Source organism: Rhynchophorus ferrugineus, unplaced genomic scaffold, assembly GCF_030347505.1.
Source record: "Rhynchophorus ferrugineus isolate W39M unplaced genomic scaffold, kcgeb_rfMv2 rfM5, whole genome shotgun sequence".
Classification (NCBI taxonomy): Eukaryota; Metazoa; Arthropoda; class Insecta; order Coleoptera; family Curculionidae; genus Rhynchophorus; species Rhynchophorus ferrugineus.
This window is the reverse complement of record NW_027472584.1, coordinates 25,409,928-25,427,478: the sequence shown is the minus strand read 5'-3', so window position 1 is coordinate 25,427,478 and position 17,551 is coordinate 25,409,928. Positions and strand designations below refer to the sequence as shown.

General features: G+C 30.5%; 1 protein-coding gene across 7 annotated transcripts in view; it reads left to right on the top strand.

The window, feature by feature from the left end:
* LOC143196862 (beta-arrestin-1) overlaps positions 1–17,551 on the top strand; it is a 30,696-nt gene that overhangs the window by 6,208 nt on the left and 6,937 nt on the right. For all 7 annotated transcript variants that reach the window (XM_076404767.1, XM_076404770.1, XM_076404764.1 and 4 more), the window contains 6 exons: positions 63–187; positions 6,239–6,269; positions 15,098–15,158; positions 16,362–16,558; positions 16,617–16,807; positions 16,858–17,139. In XM_076404767.1, the coding sequence (XP_076260882.1) occupies positions 153–187; positions 6,239–6,269; positions 15,098–15,158; positions 16,362–16,558; positions 16,617–16,807; positions 16,858–17,139 (797 nt within the window). In that variant the 5' untranslated portion in view covers positions 63–152. The remainder of the gene's footprint in view (positions 1–62; positions 188–6,238; positions 6,270–15,097; positions 15,159–16,361; positions 16,559–16,616; positions 16,808–16,857; positions 17,140–17,551) is intronic.

Below are 17,551 nucleotides of genomic sequence, written 5' to 3'. Positions count from 1 at the left end.
TACGGTTTTATATAAGTTAGGCTTAATGATAAAGTACTGATTACTATGTTTTTAATTTACAGTTTGCCAGACTGGAGGGGTACGTGCCTTCCTCGGCATCTCCTCCAGACACAGGGACAGCTACACTGGCTCCTAGTAGTTCTAGCCCAGACATGGATGACGTCAGTAGTAAACGACAAGCCACAAGGTAAATCTCCATAATAATCCCTAACGCTAATTTTATTCGAAACTCAAAATTAAATTTTAATAGCCCTAAAATATATTCTACATTTAAATATCGATATTTTTCTTGGAGGGTTTTAACATTCTTGCCGAAAATGTGGATATGATTTGGAAAAGTTATTTTTCCCAATTGTTTATGGAGTTATAAGCGGGAAATATATTCATGGGGGTGGGAATTTAATTATAAATTCCTTGGATACTTGTTTCTATATAGATTGCCTCCATAATAAGTTGCAAAACTCTTGTTTATATTAATGTTGTATTAATAATTCCTTTATTAACTTAATTTTTTTTGTCGTATGCCAACGTTTCGTCTTTTGTCCCTCACCTTTTGATCTTCCAACAGAATTCTTTTGTTAATCAAATATGTAATTTACTTTGAATATTTTTTTCTTTATTTATAACTGTGTATAGATGTGATTTCTTATATCCCCGAAAACATTTAGGTGTTTTTTTCACCTGGGAAGTTGCCTTGGTTAAAATTTGATAGGGGTAGGTGTAATCGAGATGTTAAAAGGTATATTTTTTTTAGAGAAGTGTCCTTTTAGGAAAGGGTTTTGTTTTGTCTTAAGCTTTCCGAAAAATAAATGGTGATTGTTCTTTTACGTTATTTTTATGTATCATAATTACTTTGCGAAATTAGAATTAAATATCAAACTTGAAATGGTGACGTTTCATTCGATTAAAAGGCTACGTTGGCATGCATCTCACTGATATCGATTGGTTATTTTAAAATAATATCTTTTAATTCATCTGGAAATGAAATATCGAGATTTTTTGAAACAGTATAGGCGATTTTCAGTTGGATACGCTCAACTTGCTTGTCATCCTTTGAACAGTTTTTGGCGGATTATCGGGAACTCTGATTTTAATTGGATTATTTTTTGGGTGAATAACGTAAAGGGCTAAACTGTCTAAACCAATTAAACTATCATGCATCGTGCGTACATTTTTCAACGTATTGTTTAGTTTTTTGTATTATTTAATTAATACATTGTTACTAGTCGTTTCTGTCTAACCTACAATTTGTCTTTATGGTAACTTAAATCTAGGTATATAACTAGGAGGACCCATCGGCCCTAACTCAGTCTCTGGTGAAATAATGTTTATACATGTCACTGCTGAATTTTTTAATATATGTACCTCACTACACAACACTACACAAGATCAGATGGTTTGATTCTTTTGAGTCTGTGTCCTGTTCTGGTGGTATCCAAAAGTTGCAATATTTCAATATTTGTATGAGAATGGGGTCTTTCCTCATGCCCCCTTGCAATTCTCTTGATCTCTTGACTGACTGTGGGTATCTGAAAGTCTCGATGTAGGTAATCAGTCCTATAGTATTTCGGTGCACCCACAATACCTCTCAGGACTTTGTTCTGAAAAATTTGTATTTTTTTTATGTTACTCTTTGCAGAACATCCCCATAATTGAACTCCGTATGTCCATATAGGTTTCAATATTTGCTTATATAATAACAATATATTATGCACTGATAATTGTGATTTTCTTCCAATTAGCCAGTACATTTTTCTATATTTCAATTCCAGTTCTTTTCTTTTCTTCTTTATATGTTCCTTCCAGCGAAGTTTTGCATCGAGATTCATTCCAAGATATTTAGCGTTGTTGCTATATGGAATGATAGTGTCATTTAATGTTAATGGTGCTTTTACGGTTTGTTTATAGGTGAACTGCACATGTACAGATTTACTTTCATTAATTCTCATTTTCCAAGCTTGTGTTCAATTATTTATATTGTCACTTGCCTGTTGTAATTTTCGTGAGGCTTCTTCACTGTTGTCTCCCACAGTTATAATCACAGTATCATCAGCAAATGTAGCCATCGTAATATTTTCCAGTTGTGGCATATCACAAGTGTAAAGTAGATAAAACATTGGTCCAAGTACACTTCTTTGTGGTACATCTGCTTTAGCTTCTTTTATTGTAGAGTAAGCTTCTTCTTGTTTGACTCTAAACATTCTGGTTGTAATGTATGATTTTAATAATTCGGTGTGTTGTTTTGGTAGCATTTTTTCTAGTTTATGAACAAGGCCTTCATGCCAAACCTTATCGAAGGCTTGTGCTACATCTAAGAATATAGCTGAGCATACTTTTTGACTTTCGTAGGGTTTTTCAATAACATCTGTTATTCTGTGGATCTGGTCAATTGTTGAGTGCTTGTTAATAAACCCAAACTGGTGTGTTGGTATTAGGTTTGTTCTCTCTTGTTTAGTGAGATACTAGTTTTCACGTTTTTTTGGACTCGATTTGTATCTTTCACAATGTAAAACGTTCCGACACTTCGTCACGGCGTCTTTTAAGATTTAAAGTTTAGGATATCTTCATAAATATGTAAAAACATGTGATATCGGAAGGGGGATAATGTTTGTGGAATAGGTAGGATAGGAAGAACCTATCTTCAAACATTTAAAGGTCACAAAGCGTATCGAAATCACGGTTATATTTTCAACAGAAGTTTACCAATGCCAGAAGGATCTAAAATCGAAATTTACTATCGATCTAATATTCTACTAAGAATACTAAAATAAATGTATTCTTTAAGCTATATTACAGACCTCTACAATTCTCTTAACGACTTTTCACGGAATCGATCAGCTCGAAGATATTTTCTTCGATAAATGTGTTTAGCGTTTTATTTATGAAAGCTGAGTATCTTGGCCCTACACAGAATTAGGGGTGATTATTTTTTAATGGCTCTGAAGGAGAAATGACATCGTACAAATGCCCGAACATGCCTGAATTTGATATCTAATCGCTCTTAATGCCTTTGTTTTATATTTTAATATACACTTTTTTAAACCAATTAAGGCTGTAATTTTTTTTCCGTTTTTCTCTTGTTATAAATTGTTAAAATTTTAATAATATTTGGATCGTTAGTTGAACGAGACAAATTATAATCGGATAGAGCAATATCTGGTAACTATGGTGAGTGAGGTATTTTGACGAATTTTTCTTTGGTATAAAAAGTATATATTTTTAGAATTGGTGTCGGTGATATGCGTCTTATTTTCGATGGATTCAATTTTCTTTTTTCCTTTTTACGGCTTATTGTCGGTAACAAAATCACCGATTTTTTTTTTGCGAAATTGCTTTTTTATATCCTGTTAACTATTTGGATATTTTTGTATTTAATTGTTGCTGATTCGTATTTCTCGTTAACGCAGACTTGCAATGTAAATAAATGGAGCAGGAAATGGGGTTTTATATATAAATATGAGGAAGACGTCATATTGTGTCAACTTCCTCCGAGAAATTTACCTCGTTTTACGTTAAACCCGAAACAGTTCGATTTACTTTAGCATAATATGCGTTGCTTCGGCTGTTTAAAGTAAGTTTGTTTAACATCATCTCTTTATTAACATTGATTGTGACGGCAGTTCCCTTGAGAGACAGCAGTTTTGATTTTTTCCGACTCGAACCCTCCGAAAAGCAGGAATCCGTTGCGACACATCCAATCCGAAATTATGTTGGGTAATATAGAAAATCGAAAAGTTCTACAACCGCTTGTGGGTAATTTAGTCTGCTTATATTTATGATTCGAGAAGGATATATATTGTGCTTAGGTGTACATAGGGGGGGAAAATGAGAGACTGAAATGTGCAAGACGTATTGAATATTTCATCAGGTAAAAAGCGTTTGGATAGAGTACACGTTTTTCCACGCTCGTCTCTTTGTGCCAATAAAAATATTTTCCTTCTCACTTAAACAATAACAATATTGACTCTATTAGAAAATTAAGTGATGAAATTTTTATTAAAAGCCCCAACAGTTTTATTCAGTCGCTGATTGACAATTAAATAGTTTCGTGTGAATTATATTTTTTGTTTCCCCATTTAGTATCACAAGCTCATGCAGTTTTTAATTTTTCAAAATGAAGCAGACACCAATTTAGTCTTCATTATAAGCCTATAAATTAATTTTGAACTATTTACAACAGCCTCACTGACAGCGGCTTCAGTTTGCGGTGTTCGTCGAAGTGTAAACAAAAAAATTTTTCGGTTTGTTGAAAATGTCTGAACTTGTACTAAGTAAATTCCATTTGAAGTTTTATCACTTTGCTTCAGTTGGAAGAAAAAAGCACCTGAAGGCCATCGAATGTTGAGTAACTATGCTCCATCAATTTCAACATGTTTCATACTGGTTTCAAAGTTTTAAAAGTGGTGATTTTGACACCGAAGACAAAGAGTATTTTGGGCAGCCTATGGGGATCGTTTGAGTTGAGTTCTGCGCGAAAAATGACCGGATTACGAGCAGAAATACAACAACCACATGTTCCAAAATCGGTGAAAACATATTTGGGAACATTGCCCCACCCGCCGTATTCGCCAAGTCTTGTTCTTTCTGATTACTATTTGTTCCGATAGGTGAGTCGTAACCGGTCTGAGAAACGCTTCAATTCTTATATAGATACCAAAAAAATTGGTCGATTCGTGGATAACCTCAAAACACACATCATTCTTTCGAGATGGAATACGTAAATTGCCTGAAAGATGGGAGAAAATAGCGGCTATCAATGTACAACACTTCGAATATATTACATTGTACCAATTTTTCACAATAAAGCTTGCTTGATAAGCTTCTAGATAATTCCAGCTCGTACTTTATACGCATAGCTCCAACTGTATCCGACAAAAATCAAGATTGCAGAAGAAATTCTCAAATAAAAGGGAATCAGATCTTGTTGACGTTGTTTTATATTTGGAAAATCCGGCTTCATTCGGTTGCCACTTTCATTCTAGATTTTCCCTTAAAGTCCTATACCACTGGTTGTATTCACCAAACATTGCCCCTCCCGATTATACCGTATGATCTGACACAAAAATACATTCATGTTTAGGAGAATATATGACAAGGAACATTTGATAGAATTAGAAGGTCCTACAACATGTAAAATCTATAGAAATCTGGATAAAAACGCTTAAATAACAAATCCTGCCTCACCCCACGCTATATTTACCAAACAGTCTCTTGTGGTTATACTTTGTTCCATCGATGCCAATCAAAAATAAAATTGCTGACTTGTTTTTAATAGCCTTCTGTTGAATATATAAGTCCCTCAAAATTAATTCACAGTCTTTACACAGATATTGTATTTAAAAAGAATAGCAGGATGGAAATTGCGTGAATCTAATTTAAAAATAAGGTTATGTTGAAAAAAAGTTTGCTCAAGGCTCCAATGTGTGTTTAAAATAAGTAGCGTGTTTGTATTAAACATATGATCAGAAAGTAATGTCTTTTCAGTCCGGATGACGCAAATGATTGAAACATAGTTTATTGTTAAAACAAATACTTTTCGACAGTTCAATTTCAATTAACAATTTTTAAACACTAACAATCTATTCGTATTGTCGTTGAACCGAACAGTTTATCCAATTTACTTGTTATTTTATTTGGGTTTCATCCATCAATCCGAGTTCTTGCATCTTTTTTTTTCCTGTGGCCTAAACTAAATATAGTGCAAGATCACTTCCCAGATTGAATACCCCATCTTCTTTGTTTTAAACGATCATATAACGTTATGTAATATCCTTTAGAATTTTAATTACCATATAGGAAACGATATATAGTGAAAAAAGTTTTGTATAAGGAGTGTGAATTAATTTTGAAGGGTGATTTTTTGTTCAAAATTCAAGGTTATAAATAAAGGTAAAGTATCGTTGATTAATAATTTTCTCAGTTTTCTGGCAGCATTTATCTAATGCTGTAATGATCAAAAAACGGAATGTCTCCTTATTTAAGGGTGTTGTGATCTCTAAATTATATAGAACAACTATTACAAATCCTTTAAATATTACATGGCGTTGTACAAAATTAATTAATTTACTCAGCCTGGTTGCTTTGTGATCTGTAAGTTAATTAAGTAACATTATATCATCGATATGAATACGGGGAAACATTGCAATATAAAAATTTCTATTAAAGAATAAATTCATATTTATCTGTATCCTAAAAAATGTGATATAATCATCTCTGATGTATATTTTTTTATTTCTAGGGTATTTAAGAAGAGTTCACCCAATGGAAAGGTAAGACTTTTTCGATAAACGTAATAAAGCGATATTATCATCGAGTTTATTAATATTCGTCAACGTTCAAAGATTTAATAACTTCATGTTTTATTAACTATTCCGTAAAGATCTCTATTAAGCACTTTATTGGATGCAAAATAGTTTTATGTCTTTCTAACGTACTATCAAAGGATATTGGTATTGAACCAGGAGATATTTTCATTTAAAAATACGATATTAATATCGACAGGGATCAATTTCAGTTAACCATCTCTTGGCTGAACATTTCATAAACTTTAATATAGAAAGAGTGATTGGATTTTTTTTAGTTCGATGTTATAGATTTTTTGAAGACTAAATATTAGTCATAGGAACATTGATTTTAGCCAATTGTACAAAATAGTTGATGAAATTCAAACAATTTAAGTCTGTATAAAATGTGTTGCGCATTTTGCACATTTTTGCCAGTTAGTTGAAAGGTTAAAAAGTTCAGTTCGGCATTTTGCCCGATTCTTTTGTTAAATATGCATTTATTTTTTTTGTTTGCCTAAAAGTTTTTGAGCCAGAAAATTAATTAGTTTGAACAATCATTTTCCTCGCTCGTTTTAAAGTTAAAATATTTAAATAATCTCCTTTGAAATATGTGCGTTTGTTAAAATTTTAGTTTAATAATGGAAGCAAATATCAGAATTTATTTTTTTTTGTAAATAAATAAGTTTTTTTCAACAATATATGGTATTTTAATAGAAGACTATTTTATTTATTAATTTATTTATGTAAATCCTTGATTTGAAGCCGCATCTTTTTTTTTGGGATAACATTTTTAATATCTTATATTAAAGTCGTATATTCCAAATATAAAATACAAATTACAAAATACAGGCAGGTGTTATGTTATGTACATAGAATTCCTGATAATCGCAGGCATTATTTTTTGCTTTTGTAATTAGTCTCTAAGGCATGAATTGCAATATTTTGAATTATTTGCCTCTCAGCTGTTGTGATTATTTCTGGCAACCAATATTTTGTAGTGTGACTCCAACATGGCTCTATTTATTTAGGCGACAGTTTAAACAACTCATCAAATCATCTTTCTAAGCTCCCTTTTAGTTGTAATACAACTAAAATTGTTGTTGTAACCTGGTTGTTACAGACAATAAAGTGAGAAGAAGTTTGCCATAATAACCACTGTTGCTCTGAATATAATCTAAAGCTGTAGCAAGTTGATTTAATACTTCAATGAATTCTTATAACTATTCTAGTTCCAGAAAATATTAGTTTTACCCAGATTGATGATCAAGTTGCGCTATATCATAAAGAGAGTTCCATATTATGGGACAGGGATATATTAACTGATGTCCAAGCCGATTTGGGCTGAATAATAAATGTATTTATGTTCAAATGTAGCTTGAAGAATGAGTATTTGAGATGTTAAGAACAAAATATCTCAGCGTCAGATAATAAGTAATTAAAATACTGCCCAGCCATGGGTGTGACTACCTACCCACTTACTTCTCAACCACTGTGTTATATATTAGTATTTCTCGTATATACTCATTATTTTCTTAATACTTAGCCTTTTTTTCGCATTCCGAACCATTAAATATAATAAAATATTTTGACCCCACCAAAATTAGGGTCTTTATCTTAACGTTTTTTCATTGAAATTTGTCAACTTCCTTGGGGTTTAATAATGTTTCCGCGCGAGGGGAAAAAGGGCGAAATTTCTTTCGCTGCCTTTCTTTTATGCTTTCCAGCCGGCAAGGTAAAAGTATCGATCATGTACTTCTTTTTCTTAACAAAAAAACTTTTACGTCTTTTTGATATATCACCCAAGAGAATTGGGAAAGAGTCAGAACATTTTTTCAATTTAAAAATCGATATTAACGGCTACTGATGTCAAGAGGCTAATTTTCCAAAACACCGTTCGATGCCGGTGTTAGAACTACAACTGTTCCTAGAATTTTTTTTCAGTAATAGAACTCTTTTATTTATTTCTTTTCTGGATTCGTTATAAACTAACCAACTTTATTAGCTATAAAAATAAGTTTATATTATTATCATCATTCTTGATTTTTCATTACCTAACACGTTATTTCATTAAATTAACTAAGTCTACTAATTTATTTGGAGGGCTTGAGTTAAATTGTCCCTCCCCATATTTTTGATGTTGTACGTTCCATCTTGTGATAATCAAGGTTCTGTTATAAGTCATAGCAACGTTATATTTGAAATATAATTGTCGCCAATTTCGGACGAAGCAGACTATGATATATGAAGGGATAAGCCCCTAAAAAGGGGCAGAAAATGTGATATAAATTGGGATCCCAACAATCTCCGCTTGAATTGAAGGAAATGAAGTATATAACATAATTTTGCTTGCCTAGAAAGTTTTGAGGGACATTTTTAACACTCATATATATATATATATATATATATATATATATATATATATATATATATTTATATATATATATATATATGTGTGTGTGTGTGTGTGTGTGTGTGTGTGTGTGTTCAAAAAACACTCGTACATATTTAAAAACTGGTCTTTTCGAAGTATTAAATTTAATTTATAACAATTTCACTGAAGATTTCTGCTAATGCTTGATTAATTGGTCAATATTGATGATCATTTACGTCTTCAAGATCAGGTTTAAAGCGTGTGTAGCGCTTGTGGACTTTGATCTGGGATAAACGCTATATAAATTGGTGTGTTTCGCACTACAATATAAAACTAATTTTTGCATAAATACTTTGTCATGTATGATAACAACGACATTTTAACACTACTTCAGTGGCTGATATTGAGTACTATATACTTCGATCTCTACTGTCCATATGAACACTGAAAGTAATTTCGTTTTTCATCGGCCTACCTTCGGTAATTTTTATTCTTTATTTATATGTCGAGTAAACAACATGACAAGAATTTGCGTACTTTATCTACATATATTTTTCCAACATAAAATAAGGGAATAAAATTGATTATTAGGGGTTGTGGAAGAAATGATATAAATTGAAAACCGCTACATGGTTGTGATTCCTCTGTTCGACGAATGAAATATACATAATTTTATATCAAAATATTTCTTCACGTTATAATGTAAATAACCACGATTCTATATTTAGAAATAAAATGCCAGTGCTTTTGTTTTACTCCAATAAAATATAAAATACTTTAAATGTATGCAAATGCTACGAATAGTTACCAATTTCCGATTCAGCGATAGAGTTTTCGTTTTGGATTAATTTCAGTTTTTCTGCAACCCAATGGAACTAATCGAGCCGAAGTTTTGTATTTAATTAGTGAGAAATTATCCAGAGATTCATATTCGATACATGAATAATCTGTTATGAAGGAAATAAACGAGCTAATAATTTAATATGGATGTTACACGGGTCTCTGTATGAAACTTTAATGAAATCGATTTTGTTGGTTAAAATATGTTGAAGTTTTGAGCTATGTTACAGCCGCTTGTACCGTAAAAGTGTTTTATTCAGTTATTCACTTCTCGGTATCGCTCCAAAAGTTACCTCACAGTTACGAACTTAAATTGTCCTATTAGTTAAAACCAAGCTAGTAATATTAGAGATGGTATAATAGATACATGCTTTATTTTATTAAGCCACATATTTATTTATCTTTGATTATAATTAACATTATGCATAAAGTTTATTATTTTAATCTTTTTCACCGCAAAATTGATTTATCACTAATTAATGAATAATGAAGTTTTATCCATTTTATAAATAGAACATATATTGTTTCAAAGTAAGTGTAACAAAATTTAATGATCTCAAATAACTTTTATGGTTACGAGAACTTTTGTCCTGTGACTTTAAACATATTTAATAATATACAACATCTATATTGTGTTGTTATATCAAACCAGTTTTATTATTACAATTTTTGTTTATTTTTTTACAACAAAAATATCAATTTTCTGTTGGTTTCTTTTATGTGTTACAACTATGATGAATCTATATTTTTTTAGTAGAAATTGACTCAAATGTGCCTATCTTAAATTCAACTATAAACCAATAAAAAATGTGAGAAAAAAAACAAAATAGAAATTAATGATCTTGTTTAATTGCCTTAATATTTGAAGGAAATTAAATTTCGAAAATAAATTGACTTATTTTTAAAATGCTTTTATAATTAAAGTGATACTTAAAATAATATTCGATACAAATTAAATAAAAAATAACGTAATATTTCAATTGCCAATAATGCGTAATATTTCATTTTATCGTATATATATATATATATATATATATATATATATATATATATATATATATATATATATATATATATATATATATATATATATATATATATATATGCCATCAAGAACATGGTCCGATATTAATCACCAAATAAGCCCCTTTGTACAGTTCGAACAGTGTAGTGTGGATCTCAAACAGTAATATGGATCGCTAGGAAATATTTACAACTTAATTGGCATCAGATCAATAGGGAATCTGTAATAACCTTGTCGAAATCTGTTGTTTGTGCCCTGATACAAAAAAATGTTCCGTATTAAATAATCATTCTCGGCTTGAAAAGTGTATTTAAAAAAAACTAGTGGCTGTTAATGTCACATATCTTAAAAAATATACATTTTAAAGCAATTTAATAGGGATTTTACTTTGTTTAAACTCAATATATTTATATTTTAAGAGATCTTTATACTAGTGGCAAAAATGTTGACGTTTTTCCGTATGTATAGCCCAGAAATTTGTCATTTTCATTTTTTTACTGTCGTTTCCTTTCAAATAATGAAAATTGCAGAAAATTATAAAGAATTTTACGCTGGTGGTGTAACAACTTCCATACACCTCTTAGTTTTTAAGTTATACAATGAAAAGTATAATTTTTAAAAAATGAGTGGATTTTTGTTTATGTCAGATATCGTAAAAACTATAAATCCTAAAGCATTTTAATGTGGATTTTCCTTTCTTTCGCCCCAGAATACAAATATTTTGAGACTTTTATCAGAATCTGAGAGATCAAAAAAATTGGTACTTTTTCCATATCGTTCCGGTCGTGAAAAATTGCGATTTTTGGCCATTTAAAATTTTTTTACTATCATTTCCGTTCAAATAATCGTAGGATAATGAAAATTACAGGAATTGTAAAGAATTCTACGCATTCATCGAATGGTGGTATAACAATTTCCATAAAACCGTTAATTTTAAAGTTATACAATGAAAAGTGTAGTTTTAAAAAATTAGTGGATTTTGGTTTATGTCAGATATCTTAAAAACTATATATTCTAAAGCATTTTAATGTGGATTTTCGTTTCTTTCACCCCAAAATGCATATATTTTGAGACTTTTATAATTTTTCCATGTTTCTAGTCGTGAAAATTAGGGATTCATATCATTTGCTATTACAAATACAAGATCTGAGCTGAGCGTAGATACATTTTAATTATCCCTTAACCGTGCAGCTTAATCTTAGTTAGATTTTTTTAATGGAATATTTCTATAAATCTTCTTTCTATAAAAGCATCTTTTAATTTTTAAAAAATTGTTCAAGTTATCTTATTATTTGTTGCTGCAAGTGTAGTGAGTTGTAGTGAAAAATTAATATTTGCTTTGAAATTAGTTTCTGAAGTTTTAAATTACAGATTTTTCACTGTTAAATATCAAAGCTTTCGAAAAAGTACGTCGCAGTTTTCTTGTTAAGGTCGAGTTAAGTCTTATTTCTTATTCGTTAATGTCAACACGGATTTAAGCGAGATCGTAATCATTATTATTCATACTTCGGCTTCCGCTCAACAGAAGAACGAACTACAATTTCGATTCAATTTATCCGATGACAAATTTTTTTTATTTTAACGTCTTACACGTTAAATTTAAAATGTACAACGTTGCTGTTCGAAATGTCAATTATTTTCGACATTTTTTCCTCGTCATTTACTCCAACATATTATGTAAAATTACCATCTTTGGTTTAATTTGCGTCATCCTGGGCCCTGTATGTACAGGGTCTTCAGTAAATTCGCGAAAGTCTTCCATATACAATACTTTCATGAGATTGAACACAATAGCAGATTATCTTTTTTCCTAATCACCAATGTATAATTATCAGTACTCTTTAGTATTACAAATACGTCAACTTTAATGGATTTAAACAAAATAATATTCTCTTTTTTGTGAAATTATTCTTGAATGGCTCCAAGTTTATCTCTAATGGAAACTTCTGTGGTATTATTTCCCGTTAAATGAAATAATTTTGTTGGGTGCCAGCTATTTATTTTATTTGGTGCTGCAGCTGCGTCAGTCCTGACAAAAAAAGAGATTCGGGAAATTCATTGTTCTGTGAATATTTATTAAAATATATAAGGCACCTGCATAACATATATCAAAAGATACCGGCATTCTACCGCAATAATTTTAATTATCAAGGTTTTGTCACATATCTCTAATATAAATAAATATCTGACATCCATAAAAATAGACAATTTATGGCCCCCAAGCTTTCGGAACACTTCGTACGTCATTTAGTGACTGTGTTAAGTTCATCTGTCATCGATTTGTCTTATTCTGGGTCTCGCCTACTTCCATTTTGGTTGCCATTGTTTTTATAACATTGTCCATTTTTGTTTGTCTTCTGATTCATATATACGATCTCACATGGTGAGTACTGTAAGCTAGACAGCCAACAGGAAGAAATACGCTCATTAAATTGTTTATATTTATTCAAGACTAAAGACCAAGGGCATAATATATAGGGTGGGCTATGTAATGTTGAATGAATGGTATTGAAACTATTCCTGTATATATTTTAAAATGATATCATGAATTGTGTTTTGTATTGAGTTAAAATAGCCCAACCGTTTAAATTCCAACAATATCGCTTTGGACAGTGTATAATAGCGATTGCCATCTTGTTGAACATTTTGACATTTTTCCATAAATGCCGTCATTTCGATTTAAATAATTGCGAATCAATGAAAATTGCAGAGATGATAGAAAATTTTATACTGAATCAAATGGCAGTATAACAATTTTTATACACATTTTAGTTTTTAAGTTATACAGTAAAATGTATAGTTTTAAAAGATGAGTGGATTTCTGTTTATCTCTGATATCTCAAAAACTATAAATCTTACTGCATTTTAATATGGATTTTCGTTTCGCTGGCCCGAAAATACGTTTATTTTGAGACAGTTTATCTTTATCCGAAAATTTTTTAAAAATTAGCACTTTTTCTATACTTACAGATTTTCGATACTTACGATTTTCGGCTATTTTCAGTTTTTTTGCTGTCATTTCCGTTCAAATAATTGCAGGTTAATGAAATTACAGGTATTATAAATAATTTTACGCTGAATCAAATAATGGTATAACAATTTCCATACAATCTTTAGATCTGAAGTTATATAATAAAAAAAATGAATTAAATTTCAAACAATATGGAATTTATGTTTATGTCAGATATCTGAAAAACAATTTAAAGTCATTTTCCATTCTTTCTCACCAAAATGTATATATTTTGAGACTTTTATCTTTATCCGAAAGGTAAAAAAATCTGGAACTTTTTTCATATATCATAGGCATGGAAATTTGCAATTTTCAACTTTTTTGCTGTCATTTCCGTTCAAATAATTGCAAGGTAATGAAAATTACTACAATTGTTAAGAATATTACACTGAATCAAATGGTGATATAATAATTTTTGTACAACTTTTTCAAGTTATATCATGAAAAGTGTATCTTTAAAATATTACTGGATTCCTGGAACTAAGAATATGTGGCAAATTCAGTCCTATCTCTACTGCGGAGTTATATCCTATACATAAGTTCAAATAACAAATAATAACTTGTCCATATCTCACACGCAGCTTTTTTCATTTTATTTAAAAATTGACCCGCCCTTATTGAAAACCCCTATATATGTTTGCATAACCTTCATGCTGAAATTGAGATGTATACGAATGAACAAAAAAAAGTTATGTAAATATTGGATGTTGGTAGAATCTTAAAATAAAGAAACGTATCTCTAATAACATATGAAAAAAATACATGATACACCATATATTTTAAACATGTAGAGAAGCTTCCTGTGTATGAGGATTTTGATAGAATTTGCTTCCAGGAACCCTAATAAGGGATAAAGCGCAAGGGCGTGTCTTTTTGAACTTTGGTCGTTTGCAAAATTGTCGTAGAGAAAAAAAAAACGAATTCTGTGTTTCTTAGAGGATTATGCAAATTCTGTCAAAATTTTGTTTGGTTTTTTTTTCTGTTCGTTTTTCCTAGCCAAGCAAAAGGGTATCTTGGGAAGTCTTTCGCTATTTCAATATATAGTACCTCGATTTCAAGTCATGAACTTATTTGGTTTCAAGTGGTGTTTAAATAAAAACACATATGGTTCTAAATGTCGATATTAAATATCATTAAATATCTAATGTGTTGGCAAAACGGTGTCTTTAATATAAATACACCGAAATCACTAAAAAAACATCTACTGAAAATCGAGAAGTAAAGCTATATTAATATTTAATCATTAGCATGCATTTTTATTTCACAAGAGTTTTAACTTTTTTTCTTATTACATTAACATTTTTCATAATTAGAAAACAAATTTACTTCCTGTTTTCCTGGCTAGATAATTATATTTCCCAGAATTCTAATTTTAATGTTTTTCTTTGGGAGCATTATCTAAATTGTCTGGAAATGTCGTTTGTTCTCGGTTCGAATAAGAAAAAAAATAGTAATACCGTTTTTTTGTCCTTGTTTTGAACGTTTTCAATAAAAATGTTTTTTTTTCTATCGATCTAGAAAACGATATTAGTGTATTTTTAATGTTTATGTATGAATTTCTTTTCCAGATAACAGTTTATTTAGGAAAACGAGATTTTGTGGATCACATATCGCACGTGGATCCTATAGGTAAGAAAAATAACAGTCATTTGTAAAGATTTTTTTTAACGACAAAAAATACGCCCCTTTGCATTTTTTGTCACTTTAAACTTAATTTATATTTTATTTCATGAAAAATAATCGGTTATTGATGTTTTTATATATAGTGAGTTTAAAAATTTCATCGATTTATTCTTTTTAATGAAAAATCAACATAATTTACTGTTTCTTTTTTGTTTAAATGTACATTTATAATAACATAAACAAAAAATATAGGGATGTTTATATAGTAATGATTCATTGCAACTCTAATAAAAGCAAACATCGACGAATGAATACTATTTTAAATATATTCTGTAAGGAATTCTTAGACTTTTTTACTAACTTTGTATTCATTGATTTGTACAGATTCTAGTAAATATTACGTGTTATATAAAGATAAGAATTATTTCTTATCAACTTCAGTTAGTTTAGTAAGACATTCGCATGTTGGTGGCAAAATAAATTCGAGTTTTTTATATTGACCCAGTATATCAGATATGGAATATCAGTCCCATTTTAATTCTAATTACATTTCGATTTTATGCCCGTTTTATATTATCCGGATGTAATGGGTTTTTGGTAATGCATCAGATAGCTTTTGCATTGATTTTCCAATGTATATTTTATGTTCTCCACACCAATCATCATCCAAAAATTTAACTAGTTTTTTTTGTGAACTGGAACTAGTCGATTTTAACGAGCAAAATACTCTAAAACCTAACGGCATATAAATATCTGTCACATTTATAGCATCGTACATGACGTTGCAAGATAGTTTACTAAATATAAATCTGGATAATTGTAGTCGTTTTTACAAATATATTGTATAATAAAATATTTATTATACACGGTCAAATTTTGGTATTGGCTTGGGCTTTAACAAATGACAGAAACTTAATGTTTTTTTATGGATGGATGAACGCCATAACAATGATCACAAATTGTTGAAATCTACTTTTAATGCGAGTCTAATTGTTTATAGTAAGAAGAATCCTTAAGATTCCTCATCAGGTACGTTTAACAGTACTCAAAAGTATCTTACATTAAAAATAAAGTTGGTTGAATGAAGTTCTTCAGTGGTAGTCATAGTTGATATATTTTGGAAATTATACTCTCGAATAAAAACATTGACTGAGAAAACCTTTTATATATATATATATATATATATTATATATATATTTTGTATTCTAGATGGAGTGGTATTGATTGATCCGGACTATGTTAAGGAACGTAAAGTATTTGGTCATGTATTAGCGGCGTTTAGGTATGGTCGGGAAGACTTAGACGTTTTGGGTCTGACTTTTCGTAAAGATTTGTACTTAGCCTCGGAACAGATCTATCCCCAAGATGAAGCTACTCCAAACACGCGACCATTGACAAGACTGCAGGTAGAATCAGTGATTTGGAACGAGAAATCGCCATTAAACGTATTTCTTAAATTGTCAGGAACGCCTGATCAAAAAATTAGGCTCCAATGCGTTCCCGTTTTATTTCGAGTTGCCACCTCATTGTCCCGCCTCCGTTACACTTCAGCCAGCTCCTGGGGATACCGGCAAACCATGCGGCGTCGATTATGAACTGAAAGCATTCGTTGGCGATTCTCAAGATGATAAACCGCACAAGAGGAACTCTGTCAGGTAATTTTTTCCGGTAAAATACGAGGAATTGTCACAGTGGTGAGTTTCAGACTGGCAATACGGAAGATTATGTACGCGCCAAGTAAACAAGGAGAACAACCATCAGTGGAGGTTAGCAAGGAGTTTATGATGAGCCCCAATAAGTTATATCTCGAGGCTTCCCTGGACAAAGAGTTATATCATCATGGTGAAAATATAGCTGTCAATGTACACATAGCAAACAACTCAAACCGCACCGTGAAGAAAATTAAGGTTTCTGTTCGACAATTTGCTGATATTTGTTTGTTCTCCACCGCTCAGTACAAATGTACTGTTGCAGAAACTGAAAGCGAGTAAGTTCACAATTAACTATAACGTCTGTGAATTAATTTTGAAATAAAAATACCCATCAGTTCAAATTTATAATACAAAGTGAACTTTCTTTAAATTTTATTTTATTTCATGAAATCAGCGTCAATTGGTCAGCAATAAGTCTTCATTCATGCTACCACAGTAAACTGTGTAAATAGAACGTTGCATTTCATTGAGAATAGATACTCATAACCAGTATTAAAACAATATTATTGACTCTTCTTGTTGACTTACGCAACTGTGACAGGGATGTAGTTACAGTACATTTGATGAAATATAGCATAATTTACACAATTTACTGACAGAATTAATTCACAGTCACTCTAATAAAAGCTGGTAAGGTCAAAAGTTTCATATCAATTTTCCCCATATTTTTTTCTTCCAACTTACCAA